Source organism: Cebidichthys violaceus, unplaced genomic scaffold (genome assembly GCF_023349555.1).
Source record: "Cebidichthys violaceus isolate CVI_PGR_0920_01 unplaced genomic scaffold, fCebVio1.0.p SCAF_8, whole genome shotgun sequence".
Lineage (NCBI taxonomy): Eukaryota > Metazoa > Chordata > Actinopteri > Perciformes > Stichaeidae > Cebidichthys > Cebidichthys violaceus.
Genome location: NW_027176964.1, coordinates 9,525,146 through 9,545,018, shown reverse-complemented (window position 1 = coordinate 9,545,018; position 19,873 = coordinate 9,525,146). Strand labels below are relative to the sequence as shown.

Here is a 19,873-nt window from a genome sequence, read left to right as displayed (position 1 = left end):
CACAGACCACCCTGTTCTCTGCTCACTCTCAGAGAGCAAGAGAGTAAGAGAAGAGTCAGAGACAGAGGAGGGAGGGATGTAGAGAAAGAGACGGAGAGGGAAATGAGAGATTAGTGAGGAGACAAAAAACAGTTCTTCCGTTGCTTTACTATACTGCAGGCAGATGTTTGAAATGCTGGACAAGAAAAATCATAAACAGGTTTACTTGGGTGTATTTCTGTATGTGTACTACACACGCACGCACGCACGCACGCACGCACGCACACACACACACACACACACACACACACACACACACACACACACACACACACACACACACGTATGGAGGTGTTACAGGTCAGTGCTGCATGGCACTGCAGAGGTGGAGAGGCTGAGCTCATTAACGAGCACCTCTTTTGGGTTTGAACTTTGCGAGGTTGCTGACGCTGAAAAGAGATTTAACACCTGACCCTGAATGAAGACTGCTATAAGGAAACACTGCAAGACGCAGAGGCAACACCCAGCTCTCAATGAGCACACGAGCCAGTGGAGAGGAAGACATGAAGCATTGAACGAATTAGGCAATTGGTGCAGTGTGTGGTTGTCTGTCTGTGACTGACGGAGAAAATGAGAGAACAAGAAAGAAATACGGAGAGGAAGAGATCAATAGTCTAAGCCCCAGCGACTTCAGTGCTTTTCTCATACCTCAGACTAGTTCATATCTGAATCGTTTCATCTTTACTAAGACCCCAAGACACTTTCTCTTGCCCTTTCCTTTGTCTGAGGGCAAACTGGAGCTACACAGATAGCCGAATATCATCCCTGAGAAAAAATAAAAGGGTCAATCCCCTTCCTCTTCATCCGTCACTCTGTCAGGGGCAATGCTTCAAGTCAATTATTTAATTTAAAAGAACATACATAAGATGAAAAACGAAGAAATAAACACAGAATAACATGAAAAAATAGCTGCTCCAAGCAAAATGCTCTCTATTAGGGTCCCTCTTTATCATTACTCGCTTACTCCCTCCTTTGCTCTACATCTGGTCTCATGCCCCAGGACCCTGTTGGGGATATGAGCTGAGTGTCGCTGGAATGGCCTGAGCAAAGACAGGCTTCACAAGAAGGTCCTTGTGCGCCTCCAATGAGAAAGACTTTAGTAATAACATTTCCAAAGCGAGTGAGTCAGAGGCAGCTATGCAAACCCTTAGTAATTACTGCTGTGGGCCAATGATAGCTCTGACAAAATCCTGTTTTAATAACATGAAGTGCTGAACAGCTCATGCATATAGGGAAGAAGGCAAAAACATTTTGGATATGGTATATTGTGCTGGCTACTGAAGAAGGAACAAGCTGTTTTCTGTTTGCCTTGAAATGAAATATCGCCCCTGAAACTGAATTCACACACTGCTATTATCTCGGACAGTTAACTCAGAATTTGTGTAGATAAGCCAGAATGTAGCACAGTCACTGCAGCTGCAGAACTTCTAGGCCTTGAGAGGAGTAATCTGTAATGATACAAAGTGACACTTCGCAAAACTCCCATGATAATAAATAAAGTGGGTGACATAGAGTGCCTGATTCTCCAGAGATACTGGATGGGTCTATTTTCTGGTTGATAAATGTTGGCACTGTGAGGAAAAAGTGAGTGGCCATGAGGGGGTGTAAACCTGAAATAAATGTGCCACAAAGATACCTTACCATATTCTGTCAAAAAAAACAACTCTTGCCCATTTTCCACACTCTGTGACATTAGCAATTTTTGTTCAACTCAATTTCCACATTAGTCATTTGGACAACACATCCAACCATGTTTGCTCAGATAATTCCTATCTAGAACACTTTGAGCAGAAACAGGAGTGTGCTGTCAACCTAATGTCACCAGAATGAGAATTACAGTACTGGCACCACCCAGTTGTGACCACCTGTGTCAGGCAGTGACCAGTTGTGACAGCTATAGCGACATGTCTGGAGTGCGACTGCAACAGAGATGTGCTGGAACTGTCAGGTTAAGAGGTATCACGTTGAGACGAGCGTGTTCCCGTGACAGCCAGGTCCACCAGATGAAGGATAAACATGTGGTGGCGAAATAATGTGTGTACTTACTGGTGTCTGTAATGGTCTCTTTGCCCAATAACGTGTGTGTATAGACATTGATACACATAGCAAGGATATGAAACACCTGTCATGTCTTTGCAGTGGCTTGAGCTGCCCATCCACCAATGTGCCAGATATCTTCATGTAGGCTGTCACTGACATTCTGCTGCAGAATCAAGTAAAATCTGAAGCAAATATACCTGTCAGAGTACAATGACTAGTCAACGCAGCAATGTCCCAGATAAAAGTACTGTAAATGAAAAAAAGAAGTGTTCAGTGTTTGGTCTTGTTTTTGCTCAGCCTTTTCACTTCACAGAAGCTATTTAGAGATTCCAAGTAAACTTTCTCCTTAATCTGGAAGACAACTATGCAGATATCCTTCTCCCCGTCTTATTTTCTCCCCTGTTCCTTCTTCTCTTCTCCTTTCCTTTACTCCTCAAACTTCAGTTATCCACTTCCAAACAATGCACACTCAAATGGACTTGAGCACATTTACTTAAGCTGGGGAGAGTGCTCCATCAACATCCTTTTAATGAAATCCTGAGAGCAACGATCTGCCCTGGATGTTTGCCCAAATAGGAAGAGAAAGAGAGTGGGATGGAGAGAGGCCAGGAGAGGAAGAGTGATATGGAGTGATGAGGAAGAAAATAGAACAAAAAGGGGTGGAGGTTGGTGACAGAGATGTTGGTTTCTCAGACACCCACGGGACTGTATGGTGGAGAGAAAGACACATGTCTTTCACCATGTATACCATATATACATTGGAGTCATGCAAAACTCGGGGAAAGCATTTGTCAAAGTTTTATTTTATGTTCCAAAGATCCCAGACAGTCTCACATTAGGCTGGGAATAGTTTTGTCTCTGGATTTGATTAACAAACGAATTCTGGAAATGTCTCTATGCTGCGTGGGAGGATAACAGAAGGGAATGAAAAAATGCTACGCACACCCAGAATAGCCCCCCATAATTGCTCTACTTCTGAAAAAAAAAAGATTAAAATACTTGTGCTTCATATTGCCAGGAACCTTCTATAGCATCCTGATCCCATTTCAAAAAGAATTACTAAAAGGAACTGAAATCCAGTCAGGTTACAGTATATGTAAAAGCAAAATACACCAAAAAAATAGTTTCAGGTTTAACTTATTATTTAAATAGTGTGCTTTAACTGAGATATAAGATAACAATGTAATTTAGTGCTCCAGTTCAAATGCATTCCAATAATGTAATAATCAAAAGGGTAATAAAGTGTGTGTAACATTTCTCCTATGTCATTAACAAAATGTTCAGGACTTTCTAACTATTTCAACACTCTTCATTGTCACCTTTAATTACTAGATTCCAGAGTTTATATTAGCTTAGTTAGCTAGCTAGCTGCTAGTGACAGTTGTAGTTTCAGCAAAATTGATGGTAGCTGGCTAAAAATGAGAGATTGATGACTGGTACAACTGCTACCGTCATACTGCATAATTGGTGATGTTATGACTGCTGACTGCTATGCCCAGATTTCACCATAAAAAAGGAAAAACATGTCATTTATAAAAGTGATTATGTAAACCATATCTTTATGCCAAAGCATTTCAACCACAATTACAAAACCAATTTGGCTTGGCAAACAAAATGTAGTGCAGGACACAGCAGTTATATTCTTGTCAGCACTTGATAGAGTGTTGCAAGATTTAGTCCTGAAAACTTGGAAATGGGTTCGCATTTTTGCACTTCCGGTTCCCTAGTCTTGAAGTCAATGTTTTTTTAATGGGTTTTGAGCTAGATGCAAAAATCCCATTGGTTTTTTGTCGAGGGAACCAGCACAATGCTAACTTTTGGGTTTGGAAGAATATGAAAATATGTCAACATTTTATTTTGAAGGTACTAAAAAGCTTTTTATTTGGAAATTACTGCTTTGGTTAAACAACAGATTAAATCAGTTTTTTTTAATTGCAGTTTGCTGTATATTATTTATATGGAATAACAGGCTCACCAACAAAGAAGGTGTCTCTTACACTAATTTAGTTGTACACAAACTCCTTCATTGTGAATCCTGCTCAGATGCAAATGCAGTCCAACAGCCACAGATGGCGAATCAATGCCCACCTTATACTAACTCTGGCAAACACGACAGAAGGTATAAATCAAGGTGGAGTGCTTTGGATGGTTGCTCCCACTTTGATGCAGGGACCAAGCATGGATCATGTTACTTTCCTTCTGTTTTTCAGAACCTACACCTCCTCCATATTCATATTCTTTTCCAGTCCTGGAAATTGTCTGCTGCTATATTTAACCCAACACTGAGCAAATTAAACTCTGCAATCTGAATAAAATTAGCCTGGAAACAACTTAATTAGCTTCCAATAAAATTAAAAATAAATTGAGAGATAACAACAAATCAGGGTAGGGTAGCATGTTTAGTATTTCGCTGAAATTATGTATGAGCATGACTGTGGGTCTATTTCCAGCATCAGCGACTTTAGCTTGGCAGGACACTTGAGTGGGAAGCCAGATAGGGATCATGCATCGTCACTGCAGTGGTGACTCATACTTATGTGGGGTGGGGAAGTGGAGAATCTGTGCAGGAGAGCGTGAAACTCTCTACGTGCTCTCCCAATGAAACTGACAGATGACAGTAAGTACCTGGCATGTGTATGTACTAGTCAACACCTTCCTCCAGCTTAAATAAGGGAGTTGGAAACAGCAGGGTGCGTGGGAAATGCCAATAATTACATTGGAAATTGCTCTGATGCTCTTACCACACATCTCAGGTGTGTCATCCAGTTCAAACCAATTGCCAACTCATACATTTGGAGATATCGGCCCTGGATTGTTTTCCAACACAACTGCTACTATATCGTGCTACACCTGCAAAATATAGCTAGTGAGAGTTTGTTCTAGCTACAAACAAACGAACAAACGAATGAAAAAGAACAACACATTTGTGTGTACACAGGTTGTATTTGAACACCAAAAATAGCCTACAGTAAACCTAGGCTTGTGGAAATATGGAGGGAGAATGTCCGACTTCTGTGCATCATCAAAGAGAATCATTGGATTATATCTCCCTTTACCTATATCAGGAAATAAAGAAAAAAAGCTCTCAATCTTAAAATGTATTAATATTACCAACAGTGAGGCACATACCCATTTTTGACAATGCTGTAGTGTGGAATTGCCATGTGGCGTAGTGTACCAGACAGCAAATGTGAGATATATATTAACAGTTGTTCATTTTATAGTGCAAGAACTGTAAGCGGCTTGGTGAAAATAGCTTTTTAACACCGATTTTGCCGAATCTTTTTCACATGAAATTTCAATTACAAAACACGATATATTTATCTGTATATTTAAACGTTTTGTTTGTGCATCTCTATTTAAACATGTGTGTAGATGAACTTGCTGTTTGCCTGAAATTGGCTGTGATAATGGGGAGACTTTGGGGGGTGTCCTTGCTGTATGTTATGATCTATGGATATGGCCAGCAGTGCCATAAGTTGTGGCCATCGTGGTGACACATATGTAAATATTTCATACAAATTTCATACGTCAGAAAAAGTCCCCTTGTTTGCCATGCTCCCATTTCCCTTCATGGTTACTCAGAGACTCTGTCCCTTTAACTTGCAGTGCATAAATATTTCACTACAAGTTGAGTAGACAAGCCAAAAAAAGTGCATGGGCCTGAAGCCAAAGAGAGAGGGGTAAAGGATGCAAATAGAAAACAGACAAATGACAAAAACAACAGCGCAATCCACAAAGTGTGAGCACCGGAGCGGGGCTGAGAGAATGTCACTCAGGTCACAGGGATTTGACGGATGAGCTTTGTTACTGGCTCTGTGTGACCTCGCCTTTCAACCCCTCTCAGCCTCAGTGATACATACGACAAACAAACAAACACACACACACACACACACACACACACACACACACACACACACACACACACACACACACACACACACCTAAAAACACATACACAGGAAAAGGTACCTCTGGGATATATATGTGTATACCAGGTACTCAGTACAGACACATATTTCTAACCCCATACATGTCCATTGAGTCACAATGTACAGTACACATCACGTGACATGCAAGGCAGTGACAGATGTCTCAAATTGTCAGCTGAGGCATAAGCAGAAGTTCCTGACCCATACCTGCCTTCCACACTATGGTCTTGTGGCTAAGCTGTGATAGACTTGACACACTACTCACCTGCCAGATTTTGGAAACATATCCACACACACAAATTTCATATTGATCACTTGGTCTTTTATCTTAGCCACAAATGAACATTAAACCCCAGTGGATATGCCCAGTTCTCTGTCTTTCACTCACCCATGACCGCAAAACACAAAAAAACCATATGACGCATCACCACCGCAAACAGCATCATTCGTCACATCTACACTGAGTATGCCGCTCTGATGTGCCTTTGTGTTGCGAGGAAAGCCTTGAAATGGGAAAGAACGGGACAGCTGGATGAAAAGGAAAGAAATGGATGCATTGATGGATGGCTCCTTAGACAGATGGATTGTTGAATAAAGAGAGTAATGTGAAAGTCTTCTCGGCTCGCCGGGTGTTTAGAAATCAATCCTCTTCTGTGTCAGGTAAGCAGGGTCACTCACATCTCACCTGGAATTGTGATCATGCGCCTATGGGCAACTTCTTAAATGATGCCACCATGTATGTGATGCAGAAAAGCCACCGCTGCAAGGAAACACAGTCTTTAAAGTATTTCAATTAATTAGCATATATCATCTGAGCAATATCATTGCAGTCCAAGCGTTGTCCTGTTAGCCTAATTAATCACAACTTTGGTTAGCAGCCAACAGAGAGTGAGCAGAGCCCCCTTCTCTCTGAAACCTCCAAAAAAAATGCTCCAGAGTGAATCCACATCCAGGGTTAACAAAATTACCAGCATGTCCCCCTACCCATACATCCAGCATCACACCACAGGCACTGTAATTGGTGTGCCTCGAATTGCAGGGAAAATTAGAAAAGCAGTAGAGGGAAAGAGGTGATTAATTTGCTGGAGGAGGAGGTCGATGGGGATGTAAATCACTGCACGTCAGCGCAATTTAATTTTCCAGATTCCCCGGCCTTGTCTGCCATGCCAGCCTTGCTCACTGATTGGTTAGCGTCAGGTCATAGCTGAAGAAGTCAAGGAGTGAAGGGCACCATGCATAGCTTAATTATAGTATAGGACCCTGTGGAGGACACACACACACACTTGTTTGCATGTTCCCATGTTAAGGGATTAAGGATTAGGAGGACAGGTGAAATGAGAGTCTGTGGCAACATCAGGTAGGTCTTTTATGTCGTCATATTAGATGATTACTATTTAGTTCTATTCAAGACTTTAACAAGCATATTAACGGACTCTGGTTATGTGATATGAATGAAACTGCTCTTTCGATTTGGAAGGAACCAAAATAGCACTGAAGATTTCATCTGAATGCTTATGATAATAAGGCAGCTTCACAGTATGAAAGTGAAGCGTAGCCAAAGCTTTGATGTGCTTGTTTTAAAATCTCTATCGGTAAAAAAAGTGTGTTGCCATCATAATAGCTCCCTAGGTTCCGGCTTCAAACATCAACTGCTCTATTGACTCTCCAGATAATGCCCTCAAGGAGACTTTGTTTGCATTAAACAACATCGAAATGCGGAATGCAATCTATGATCCAATCCACACCTTTTACACCCTGTTTTATTAGCAAGCTCAGCAGCGCAGACAACAGGGAGCTTCGCCTCTTTGTTGCTAAATACGACCCATTCAGCAAGGTTTACCCAGAGGGGTCAAGCATACAAAGCAAGCTATTCCTGGGAGCGATTAGCTCCTAGCCACACCAATGTGAAGTCATGTCTCCTCTGGCCCTTATGACACTTCTCGTTCACCCCTGGGCTACCACCTGCCAATTGCTAACACTGTTTTGCTGTGCATTTGTGTTTTTGCATATAACCTATACTGGGATCTATGGGTTGTACTCTCCTGAAGCAAGTGGGCAAAAAAAAGTGATGCTGATGACAAACAACAGCACCATGGTGGTCTACATCAACAGGCAGGGCGGAGCTCAGTCTGTCACTGCCCTTTTGGGGAAAGTGGTGAGCCTGTGGTTGAGGGCCTTAGATATCTTGTTGTCCCACATTCTGGGACAAGAGAACAGGGGCGCATAGACAAAAAACACTACCAGAGAAGTGGAGGCTTCACCCCAAGGTGGAAAAGCAGATTTAGACATGGTTTTCGCTATGGTTCCATGCATGTCATTTCACACAAGTGCCATACCCAACAAAGCTGCTTTACGCTGCTCCGACTCATCAATCACCTGTTGGAAAGAGCGAGGCAGTCCGGTAGCCCCAAGTCGCTGCTCGCCGCCGTGTTAGGCAGAAATGACTCAGATGATGGCAGCCTAGCCCTGAACCAGTTCTGGGTTGCTCTGTCTCAGGACGCAGGTGCGATAGGCCTGTTGTCCAACCTGGCTTTTTCTCCAGGCTTGGCACCTTAGAGGGAAAAGCTGAGGAGGGCTGGACTGTCTATACAGGTTGTGCAGACCATCAAAGCAGCAAGAACGGGATCCACCATAGCCTGTTACAAGGCAATGTGGTCAAGGTTCCAACGTTGGTGCAAGGAAAGGAGACTAGATCCCCTGTCTTAAGCAGTTAAGTCTATTGTTTCTTTTTACAGTGTTTGGTGGATAGAGGGCTGTCTCTTGCCACTGTTAGAGTGTGTGCAGCAGCCAACTGGTCTGTGGCCACCATCTCTTGAAGCAGTTCTTGAAGGGGATCAGAAGGCAACACCCAGTAATAGGTGCCTCCTTCCTACAGTAGGAACTGCCAGCAAAATTTCAGTGGACAAATGCCTGCTTGTGATTGGAGGAGAGTATTACACAGTCCAGTAGAGGACTCTGCCTGTGCTTATAGGTTTGCAATATCATAACCTTCTTTTCTACTTAACCTCAGCCACATTAGGAGGAAATAAAATAGAAGTAAAGTACTTTGTGTGTTTTGTTTGTTCACTTACATTTAGATGAAGACAAATTATTTTGAGAACTCTCTTTTTGTACCTGTGTAGCACTGACTCACAGGCTATTTGACTGTATACTTTTGATCTCAAGTTTTGCATGTGTTGAAATAACAGTGAAACTAATTTTAGAATAGGCTCGTTTTATAGCATAATATACTCATATTTATTCATAATACTGTATATACAGTGCTACTTCAATGCTGTAAATTCACAGTGTCTACAATAAATCATTTTCAGAAAGATCCCCCAGGGTGGCTTAATACAAATAAAAGTGAAAATGTCTACTCCCAGGCAAAACTGGTAGAATAGGTTGTGTAGAGTCACTGGAGGCTGCTGACCAAAAATAAGAGGAGGAAAGGTAAAATACAGGACATGATTGGTTCAGTGACTTTCAAAATAATAGTGTATGGCAGAAATGTATTGTTTTTGTAAGCATATTTATATAGTATGTTTATTCAACCTACAATGTCAGTGGTATATATACGTATATACAGTATATACGTGTGTATATATATATATATATATATATATATATATATATATATATATATATATCTTTAGGTATAATTAGAATCATGCTCTTTATCCATATTGCCCAGTTTTGCTTGCACAAGTCCTTGCTGTCATCAAAATGCACCAACACATATGATATATTGACAGTAAAACAAGCTACTTTATGCACCAAAGTATCAAAACAGAGCCAATGAGATGATACTAGACTCTTGCTCATGGGCCTGCACACAGAGATACACATCATCATCATATGCTCACACACACACACACACACACACACACACACACACACACACACACACACACATAAAAAAAAACAAAAAACACTCACACGAACTCGGGCATGCCGGGAGTCCTAATGACCTGTGCCGTGTGTTTGCGAGGGTGTAGGAGTGTGTTTTGAATTAGGAATAGGAGAGGCAGAAGATGAACTAACGATGGCTGCTAATAATTACAGATCTGTAGTGTGGAGGAGTTAATGAGGAGCCAAAGCCTCCCATGATGCCCGAGTAATAATGAATGAGGAGGGAGAGAGAGGAGGGAGGGAGAGAGAGGGGGTGGTAGCTGTCAATTTGAGAGGCCGCAATGCCCTTTGGTTTCTCTGCACTCTGGGCATGTCAACGAGAGAGGAGCCTTCTCAGAGGAGGCTTGTCTCCACACTAATGAAGATGTGACAGACCTCGGGTCCGTGACTTGCAGAGTATAGGAAAGAGGAGGAAGGATGATGAGGAAGACAGACAGCTAATATAAAATGAAAGGCACTGAAAAGGTGAAAGGTTGCCGAGACCTTCAAAAAGAATGAGACGGTCGTCATAGAAGCAACAATGATTATTAGACTGATAGGTTTAGATTGTTGTAAATGTCAATAACAATTTGACTGGACACGTAAAGGATACATTGCATGCAGATAAAAACAAGATTAGTAAAAGAGAAAATGTTACCTATGGCCCTTGAAATAAAGTTAAGTACTCACTAGAGAGCTGGTGTAGCTGGGATCAGAGGTGTCATCCTGGAGGTAGCGTGACAGGCCAAAGTCAGACACTTTACACACCAGGTTGCTGTTGACCAGAATGTTTCGTGCAGCCAGGTCACGGTGGACGTAGTTCATTTCTGAGAGATATTTCATCCCAGCTGAGATCCCACGCATCATTCCCACTAACTGGATCACCGTGAACTGACCATCATTTTGCTAGAGGACAGAGACAAAACAAATAAAAGCAGTTATTTATACATTAACTTTGTCACAATTAACATAAATGAGATTAGCTGGAGGATACAGAGATGTCAGCAAATGGTAATATTACTGCTTTTTAATGATAGTAAACTAATTATGTTGATTCTTCACTGAATCATAGATAATATGTTGACTGGAAATTCCAGGCTTGAATGTTGTTATTTCAAATAAATACAGATTTTCTATGAGAAAAAATCAGTGCAAAATAAATTACATGTTTGTTTTCTGATGTTTTATACAGACAGCATGTCATCTTGAGGTCTTCAGAAAGGCTGCCCAGTCGGACTCTCCACCAGAGTTATACAGATTTTGTAGTATATCATTATTACCACAGCCAGAGGGTGCATGCTCATACAGTGGCAATGAGACAAAAATGTGTTATTAGACCTGGCATAAGACGCAAGTAGGCTAATCCACCAGCTTTCCCATCTATTTGAGGTTGGAGCAACGTTTTTTTTCAAAGCAAGTAATTATGTTCACCTATCTAAGGTTAGTTGTTTTTTTCCTGAACCCTCGTTTTTAATCTTTTGTTGTTTATACTTTGCTGCTACAAAATTTACATCCTGAGATCTTTTTTGCCTTTCGAATCCTCTTAGTATCCAGAGGAGAAGTAGACTTGCATGCAGGCATCCATCAGTTCAGCATCCACGCATGGTGCCCCTACCCCTCTGTGAATGCTCTGAAGAGCAAGCTTTGAACCCCCGAAACACAGTAACAAATAAGAGGGTAAGGGAGATCGATGGAAACACAAGTCGGATGTGGCGGTTAGCAAAGCCAACTTCAAAGAGCCCTTTAAACCCACCCTAGATCAAAGTGGAATAGAACACCAATCCATGAGATTGAAGGAGGAAAAAAGCGAGTTGAATATTGATTAAGCTGTATGTCTGACTATAAAAGAAAGAGAGAAGAGTCCATTAAAAGCTTCAAGCATTAATAGAGAAATTAAGGGCGGATAGAGCTAACTAATGGAAATTTTAAAATTAAGAATGATTGAAATCATGGTCATTGTCATGAAACATATTCTCTGGTGGCTCATTCTAATTTGTATTAGAAGGGATTCTTTGCTTGGACTCCTTTTCTGGGACTATTTAACAATTAATTTCCAATTAGTTTCTCATTTCTATAATGCAAGGTTTCTATTCAATTCATGAATATTACTTTTCATCATTCCATATAAATGTTTGCAACTTTGTATACATAGTACATTTATGAGTTCACACAAATTACTCACCCTGAGGAATGAGTCAAGGGCACCATTCTCCATAAACTCTGTGACGATCATGACTGGACGACTCTTTGTGACTACACCCTCCAGACGGATAATGTTTGGGTGATCAAACTGGCCCATGATTGACGCCTCAGACAGGAAGTCGCGCCTCTGTTTCTCCACGTAGCCCGCCTTCAGGGTCTTGATAGCTACATAGATCTCCCGCTTACCAGGAAGCTTCAAACGGCCCTTGTACACCTCCCCAAATTCACCTAGAGGGGAAATAGGGAGAGGTGCACAGTGGTTGCTCTGTCAAAAATGAGAACTGATCTACATTTTTCCGATGAAAAAGTGATCACACAAAAGATTAGTAGAGTTGATGAGATCTAAATCTATTCATTTATCAAGCTTATTTACATCTCAAGTCTCTTGGCAGATATTATAGATCTTCATTTAATCTATATCAAGCATGCTGAGTGTTGTCCAATACTCCTCTAGTATTGCTCCTTCATGATATTCCTAACAGTGTCGCTCCTCTAACTCCCACTATTTATCAATCCTAAAAGCCAGCCAAGTGTCTTCGTATTCCCCAACGAAAGAATAACAGGCAAGCACTATCTGGTAAATATCTGGTATCTGTTTGATTAATTATCACCACCTTAGTGTCCTGCAGAGACACCACACAGTGAAATCAACAAAAATGGAAATCTTTAATTAGTTAGTCCCCTTGCATCCTTACCCCTATCCTATCTCTGTCACTTCCTCACACCTAGCTTGCTGAGTAGGCCGGTCCACAGGATCTATTCCAAGCCCAGTCTCATTACCAGGTGTATTTTTGCCTCTAAATGAACCAAAACATATGGTATCAGCATGCCCTTCCTGCTGTAAAAAAAATGAAGGTGTGCCCTGTCCGTATAGGAAAAAGACATGTTGGAGACACATGGACATATCGAGCTGACGTTTTGTTAGCCTCCGGATGCTCAGAATGTACTTAAAAGCAATCAGCCCCTAATAAGCAGCCCATACTTTTTAACAGACACTTTAACATTGAATAAGGAAATGACAGAAAATATCTCCACCTATTTTACATGTAAGGTTAATGAAAGGGTCAAGCCAGAACATGTAAGAGACTAACACTAATAGGCTCCAAAAACAGAGAAGCACAGGGAATAGGCTGCAAGGCGCGAGTTATTTCTAATGCCATTAGGTCCCAAGGTAGCTGGCCTATATGCTGCTAGTGCACTTGACATAGGCCCTTGACATGTTCCCATCTGATGTGGCAGCCAAAAGGGCTGTGCTTTGCGACCTTGAACAGATGCAGGCTAAACAAGCACACCGATATTCGCATGTCACATGCAGAAACACATGATAATATAGCAATCCACATTCACCTTGCGGACACTTGCACACATAAGTGTGTATACACACACACACACACACACACACACACACACACACACACACACACACACACACACACACACACACACACACAGATTGTTCCATAGCACCCATTCCATTCTCCATACCTGCACCGATGACCTCCTCAATCTTGACAGTGGAGACGTCAATCTCCTTGGCGAATTCTCGCACAGCTTCGTTGGGGTCTTCGTAGGTAAAGGGATCGATGTAGATTTTCATCCCCGGGGAGCCTGAGAAGTGGGTCGGGCAGCCCAGTGGGGAGGGGCAGTTAGACATGTCGGCTCGCAAAGAGAGTTCTAGAACAACCAAAGTGCTCAATGAGCTTTCCAGAAAAAAGACACCGTTCTTTTTTTTGTTAGGCTAATGTCTAGTGTTAAGAATTGATGAATGCAATTGCCTTTCAAGTCGTAGGCTAAATCACAGTGTGACACAGCATTACTTACAATCACTACAAGCTCTTAACAGTTGTAAATGATGATAACTCCATTTGCCCTATTCTCCTCCTGAGAGACAGGCCTCAGTTGCGAGTAGAACAGACAACAAAATGGTGGTTTGAGGATTCAGTACTTGGAATGGCGAAATATACCAGAAAGGAAACAGAAAGAAAGATAAAGGGATGAGGATATACAGAAAATGTAAATGTAGACAAATGATTTCACCCTTTTATCCCTTAGACTAGCAGTCTCTGCTCTTTGATAGTGGTAGAACCAATTTCCCCACAGCCTTTCCCTGTAGGAGCTCATAAAGAGATAAAACCACTGCGCTATCAACTAGCTCTTTATGATGTTTTGCAATAGGTGACTCAGTTCACAGACTGGAGATGTCTGCAAACGGAGGAGAGATTGTCAGTGTTGACAGGCCGGGTGGGGAGAAGTGGCGAAAAACACTTGTAAACAAATTCAATACACGCTGCCACAAGACGGCATTACGGCGAGCAAGCAGACGTCAAATCATCATTTCTGCAGTGACACCCAAGGGCAGCCCTCTTTCTCAAAGCTGTTTAGTCAAAACCCTGGCAGCCATGATTGGAATAAACCCATCTCCATCATGTCAATTTGTGCCTGTCATTTGCATAAGCCACATAGAGAGTGGGAGGGGTCACAGGAGACACGAGGAGGATAAGGTCTGGTCTTGGAGGGATCAAGGTGCCTCACCTCGCTCTTGACTAGAAGCTGATTCTAGTTAGCGCACTAATTGCCTTGAACCATATCTGTGTGAATGTAATTGCTCATTAGAGATTCCATACAGATTGGATTCAAGTTAATCCATCAGAGGGTTTACAGCTTTGCATTCCATAAAGTGCTCACACAGCACCACTGGGTGGAACTCAAAATCTCAGCAGGGAGCCATACGGAAAATATAAATAAATGAGAACACATGCGCTCAAAATGTCATGCACACACGTCCATATACGTACACCCATTACTTTCTAATTCACAGTCCAGAGCCCACGTTTATATATAATTTAAAATGAAAACAATTTATCTCTCTCCCTCCCTCCCTCTGGTGCGGCCCTGGCTAACTGGACTCATCTTTTTATGGCCATCAGATAAAAAAATAGATTAATGCTTTAATATTTCATAGTTCCTTCATTTGAGTGTATGAAGCAAATGTATCCAAACGTCACTTCCATTGTTATCCAACATATAAAACAGCAAGCCTGTCGGGAGAGAATGCATGACTGCTGCAATGACTCATGGGTATTTCACACATACCATAACTTCATACCTTTTTCAATTACATGGCCGCATATAACATAAATGAGACAAATGGGAAAGCTCTTATTATAAATCCAAACAAAATCCTTGAGCTATGACACGATTTCTAAAACGGTTAAAAGGTATTTAGTTGACCTTAATTATAAATTACAGTTTACTGCACTGCACTTAACCATGTTATTTTCACCAATGTCCAGCATTTACCCTGTTATTAGTCTGCCCCGCTCGTTTACTGAATGGCCCTAATGTATCCACAAATCAACCTTAAGGCAGTAATGCTAACATTAATCTATTACTGGCAATGGGTACAATCAAATTACTGGTCCTACTGCACAGAATGTTCTTATTGCCTAAAGACAAACAGCAATGTCAGTAAGTGAAACTGTATCTTCAATAATGCTCATATTTTTTAGTTAAATTAATTATTTCAGATGTTAATCTATTACTAAAGAAACATAATATCTTCTCACTCCTTTTCCTTGACAATATTTGTAATTTAGCAATTTCAGTGTATAGTAATTATATGTTTTATGTGATTATCCACTTTGAAAAACGAACATGTTACATAATTGCAGGACACATACACCTATAGTGAAAACGGTGCCATTTCACGTTGGTGCGAGATGCACACTAATCTATTCTGTGGCTTTGTGAGTATAATGAGTTGAGTTTATTTTCCAAACACAAACTAATTATCCATCGTTTGATGTCAGTAAATCATTTGTCAGATGCACACTGCAGCTTCTGCAGCCAGCAGGAAATCCCAGAGGGGATCTAAAAATGGTATGGGATAAACAATCACATTTGTATAGATGTCAGTTTGGGTTTGTCGGGACTGTGGTTTGACCTGTAATACTGAGAATGTTGAAGGGCAATGACAAGTGTCAGAGTATTCTACTGGTGCTCACCAATGCCTTAGCCTACTCACTGAATCCACATGTACAAATGCAGTATGCTGCTGCAAAGAAAAACAAAGCAACTGGAGTATAAACATATTTGGCATCTAACAACTAGATTTGTTAAATGGGCTTCCAAATCCCATTCTCAGTCAGTGTTAGCACAAGATGCTGAAGTACAAACAACAGCTGAAGCTACAAAGTGACAAACGCAGTTCGAACATTAGTGATTTAAGGATGTGTTGGTAGTCATATGCAGAGAAGCATTAGGGCAAACTCTAAAAAATCTCTATCTGTTAATTAGCTGGGGTTGACAGGTTGTTTATGTGTGGAAAGAATAACAGGGAAGAGATGAGAAAAAAATGTATATGCTCTGATGCAGTGAGGTGAGTATAACATGTTGGGATGCACGGTGATGATACTGTGTGCTATTAAAACAAAACAGAAACCCTTAAACCCACATATGCAGCGCTTGATTCATGTGTGGGAATAATGTGTGTGCTCATGCTTGTGTTCCAATCTGCTTGTCATGACATCCCACCCAGCGTTTGGTGTAATGGTAGAGGTCTCATTTTCACAACCATGACCACACCACGCTGCACTCCTGAATTTACAGTATAAGCACCATCCCCCCTTGACGCCTGTCATGTTAGGTGGGCTGGGAATGAGGAGGTATCATCTAAGGTGTATGGCAACAACTGGAACAGTAGGCAGCCGGGCGAAAGCCGGCAATGCATTCTTCGGCGAATTCACCACAAACAATTGGCTGAGCTGCGCTATTTAATTGTTGTGTTGAATACTGTAATTACAAAACTGCCAGTCAAATCTTGAGAGAATAGAAGACAATAATGCATCATGGGGTGGGGGATTACTTCATGAGTGTTGGCGGTGTGAAGGTTGAAAGAATAAACTTATGAATAGGAACCCTTATCAGCATTTTAGTTCCTCTCCACGCTTTTTATGATTAGGGCCGCAAGTGACTCTGATCTTTTGTTTATTTTCACCACTCACGTTAATTGCATTTGGTTACCCCAAAGATAGCCCGTGACAAAACCCACTCTTCTGCCCAGGTTTAATGAGCCCCCGGATAACACTGCTGTAGCTTTGACACAAAGTAACTGTGCTGAAACGCTTTGCTGCGTCAGGCTCAACAAAACTCTATCCCCTCGAGTGAGCCCCTTTTCAGACGGCTAGGTCGGCAGTACATAGGGCTATTATTTGAGGTACAAATCTCATACACACCCTTTTGTGTGTATGTGTGTGAGTGTGCGTGTGGAAGGCTATATGTGTGTCCCTCCAGGCTCCTTCCCTTCATCAGTCGGTGCCCCGGGGGGGGGGGGGGGGGGGGGGTTGAAACATGACTAAATCACAGCTAATATAGAGCCCTAAGAGATGACTGTCAGTCAGTGTCATTGTTTAAAGGAAGGGAAATGTAATTTACATCCACAGATGCCTGCTACCTCAGCTAATTTATCTTTTACCTCACTTCATTTTCATTAATGTACTATACAAGATTGCATGCTTTACCTACATTACATGATATGACAGAAGCAGAGGACCGGACAAAGAGGAAAATGGAGGTGTAGCAAATATCAATGATACGAGGACAATCAGAAAAGAGATATCTTGACCTGTGCAGCACAATCCTCGGATTTTTGGTTTAGAAAGCCTTTAACTAGATCTGCATCAAAATAAACATAGTAAGACAATCATACTAATTGCCTGATAGCAACCAAGATTGTTGGAGAACACCTAAAACCACTTGCTTATATAGAGGCTTTAAGCATTAGGATGGACTCACCTCTTCCTGTGCTGTAATGTTGCAACTTGTCACTGTACACCGCCTCCTTGGTGTATGCCCTTTTCCTAAGGGAGCAATGAATATTGAGAGAGAAGAGAGAGAAACGACAGGATGAAAGGAAGTGTAAACGAGGCCTTATTACTCTTCATGTTTCTCTGTATGGCCTGAAAATGACGTGGCTGAAATTGAATCAGTTGCAGAGGGTTAGTGATGGCAAATGAAGTTTATGAAAATGAGCTGATTTTTAATTAGACCTTGATAGGATCTCTCTGCTTTTCATGTGTCTCTTCTGCCTCAGCATCAAAAGCGCCTGGCCCATTTGATGAACACTTTACTTGCTCAGAGTTGCACACAGCACTGCAGAAAATTCGACTTTCATATATTTAAAGCTGAGCAAGATAGGAATATGACAATGTGTCAAACTGCTGCAAAATGAAACTCGCTTGACTTAAGTAACTTAACAGGGCAAAGTAAGAGCTGTTAGGTTCTCTGTGAAATGGAATATTCCATTGAAAATATGTCAACTTAGCTTTCCTTTCTGTCAATTTGATTGCTGTTACAAAATGCTCTATGAGTTTATGGAGGCAGCTGTGTTTATGGAGGTAACTGTGTGTTCCAAAGTTTCACCTGGGGATGTGGCCATATTGGTATTAGACTATGTCTCAAAAATATACCGTACTGTATTAGTTTCAGTATCAAAGAATGCCAGTAATTTTAAAACACATTTTTCAGATATATCACTGTTGACAATTGTCAGTGATTTGACAAAATGTATTTAATGCAAAGTAGTCATATATGGTTAGATTCTGATTTAAAACAAATAGGATGGGAAAACATCTCCATGCAGTGTTGCCATCTGTCCTTCTGTATTGCAACGCATGTTATTCTTTCTATGTCCACCCTCTATATTTGCTTCAGGTCAACAGGAAGCTAAATACTGTCATTACAATGACAAAAGTGGACTAGATTTGCTGCTGTTTTCTTCCAAAGGGGAAAACATTGGGAGCGAAAAAAGTTAAAGTTAAATTACATTTTTTACAAGTTTAATTGTCAGGGACAAATGTAGCAATGAAGTCAATAACTTACCTGCTGCACACGATGGAGATAGCAACAAGGGAAACAATAAAGACCACTCCTGCTGCCGCTGACCCCGCAATCAGAGGAAGCTGTTCCCTCAGCTCAGACTTGAAGTCATCTGTGTGACACAAAGAGAAAGGCAGACGGACAGACATGGAGTATGGCTTAGGTAGAGCTTAAGAATTAAGACTGTGTTTATTTGAAGGTGAGTCTGTGAGTGTGTGTTTGGGAGGTAAAAGGAGAGATGGAGAGAAGAAGAGGCCGAGCCGAATGGTTAGACTAGGTGTACGGATGGATAGAGAAAACATATAGATCTCTCTGCTGAGCCCGCGCTGACTGAAATCCGGTGAGCTTTAGAAAGACTGACTGACAGGTTGTGTTTGATAAACCAGGAGAGAGACACAGAGTGACAGAGAAGCATAAAACTGAAGGTGAGAATAAAGCGGGGACGGCCTCTCAGCCTTCTCTGCTGCAATACCTGTCAGAGACGAGCAGACAAGAAAGTGCCCCTTGGAATGTTGTTTCTCAGGTGTTGAAAAGGAAGTAATCTACTGCCAATCACACATGTAGCCCAAACATGTTTTATTTTTATGTTCATAGCCGAGGCCGGTTGGTGGTAGTTCAGAGGACAGCTTAAATGCCTGCCTAAAAACTCTACACAGCAGAATCTTCAGTTATCTTTTGGTGTGCCTGTCTCCCCGTGACTTTAGCACCAGCAAACACTGTAGTTAAAGCAATGCAGGATTTAGCATGCTGCAGGCAAATCAGCAGCTTCTAAATCCAATCCCCCGTGTAGAATGGGCCTATTGGATTAAAGTGATAAAGGGAGAACTAATGCATTTTCGAAGCAGTGTGAGAGCTGGGATATATAGGGAAACTCAATGTGACAGGAATTGCTCACTCTTTTAACTTGCACATTT

General features: G+C 41.5%; 1 protein-coding gene across 2 annotated transcripts in view; it reads right to left on the bottom strand.

The window, feature by feature from the left end:
• LOC137866143 (ephrin type-B receptor 1-B) overlaps positions 1-19,873 on the bottom strand; it is a 144,741-nt gene that overhangs the window by 10,600 nt on the left and 114,268 nt on the right. Inside the window, exons 8-12 of one of the 2 annotated variants that reach the window (XM_068701843.1) lie at positions 18,963-19,071; positions 17,877-17,941; positions 13,569-13,757; positions 12,064-12,311; positions 10,572-10,787 (exon numbers count right to left, since the gene is read on the bottom strand). In XM_068701843.1, the coding sequence (XP_068557944.1) occupies positions 10,572-10,787; positions 12,064-12,311; positions 13,569-13,757; positions 17,877-17,941; positions 18,963-19,071 (827 nt within the window). The remainder of the gene's footprint in view (positions 1-10,571; positions 10,788-12,063; positions 12,312-13,568; positions 13,758-17,876; positions 17,942-18,962; positions 19,072-19,873) is intronic. The other variant, XM_068701844.1, reaches the window with a different exon arrangement.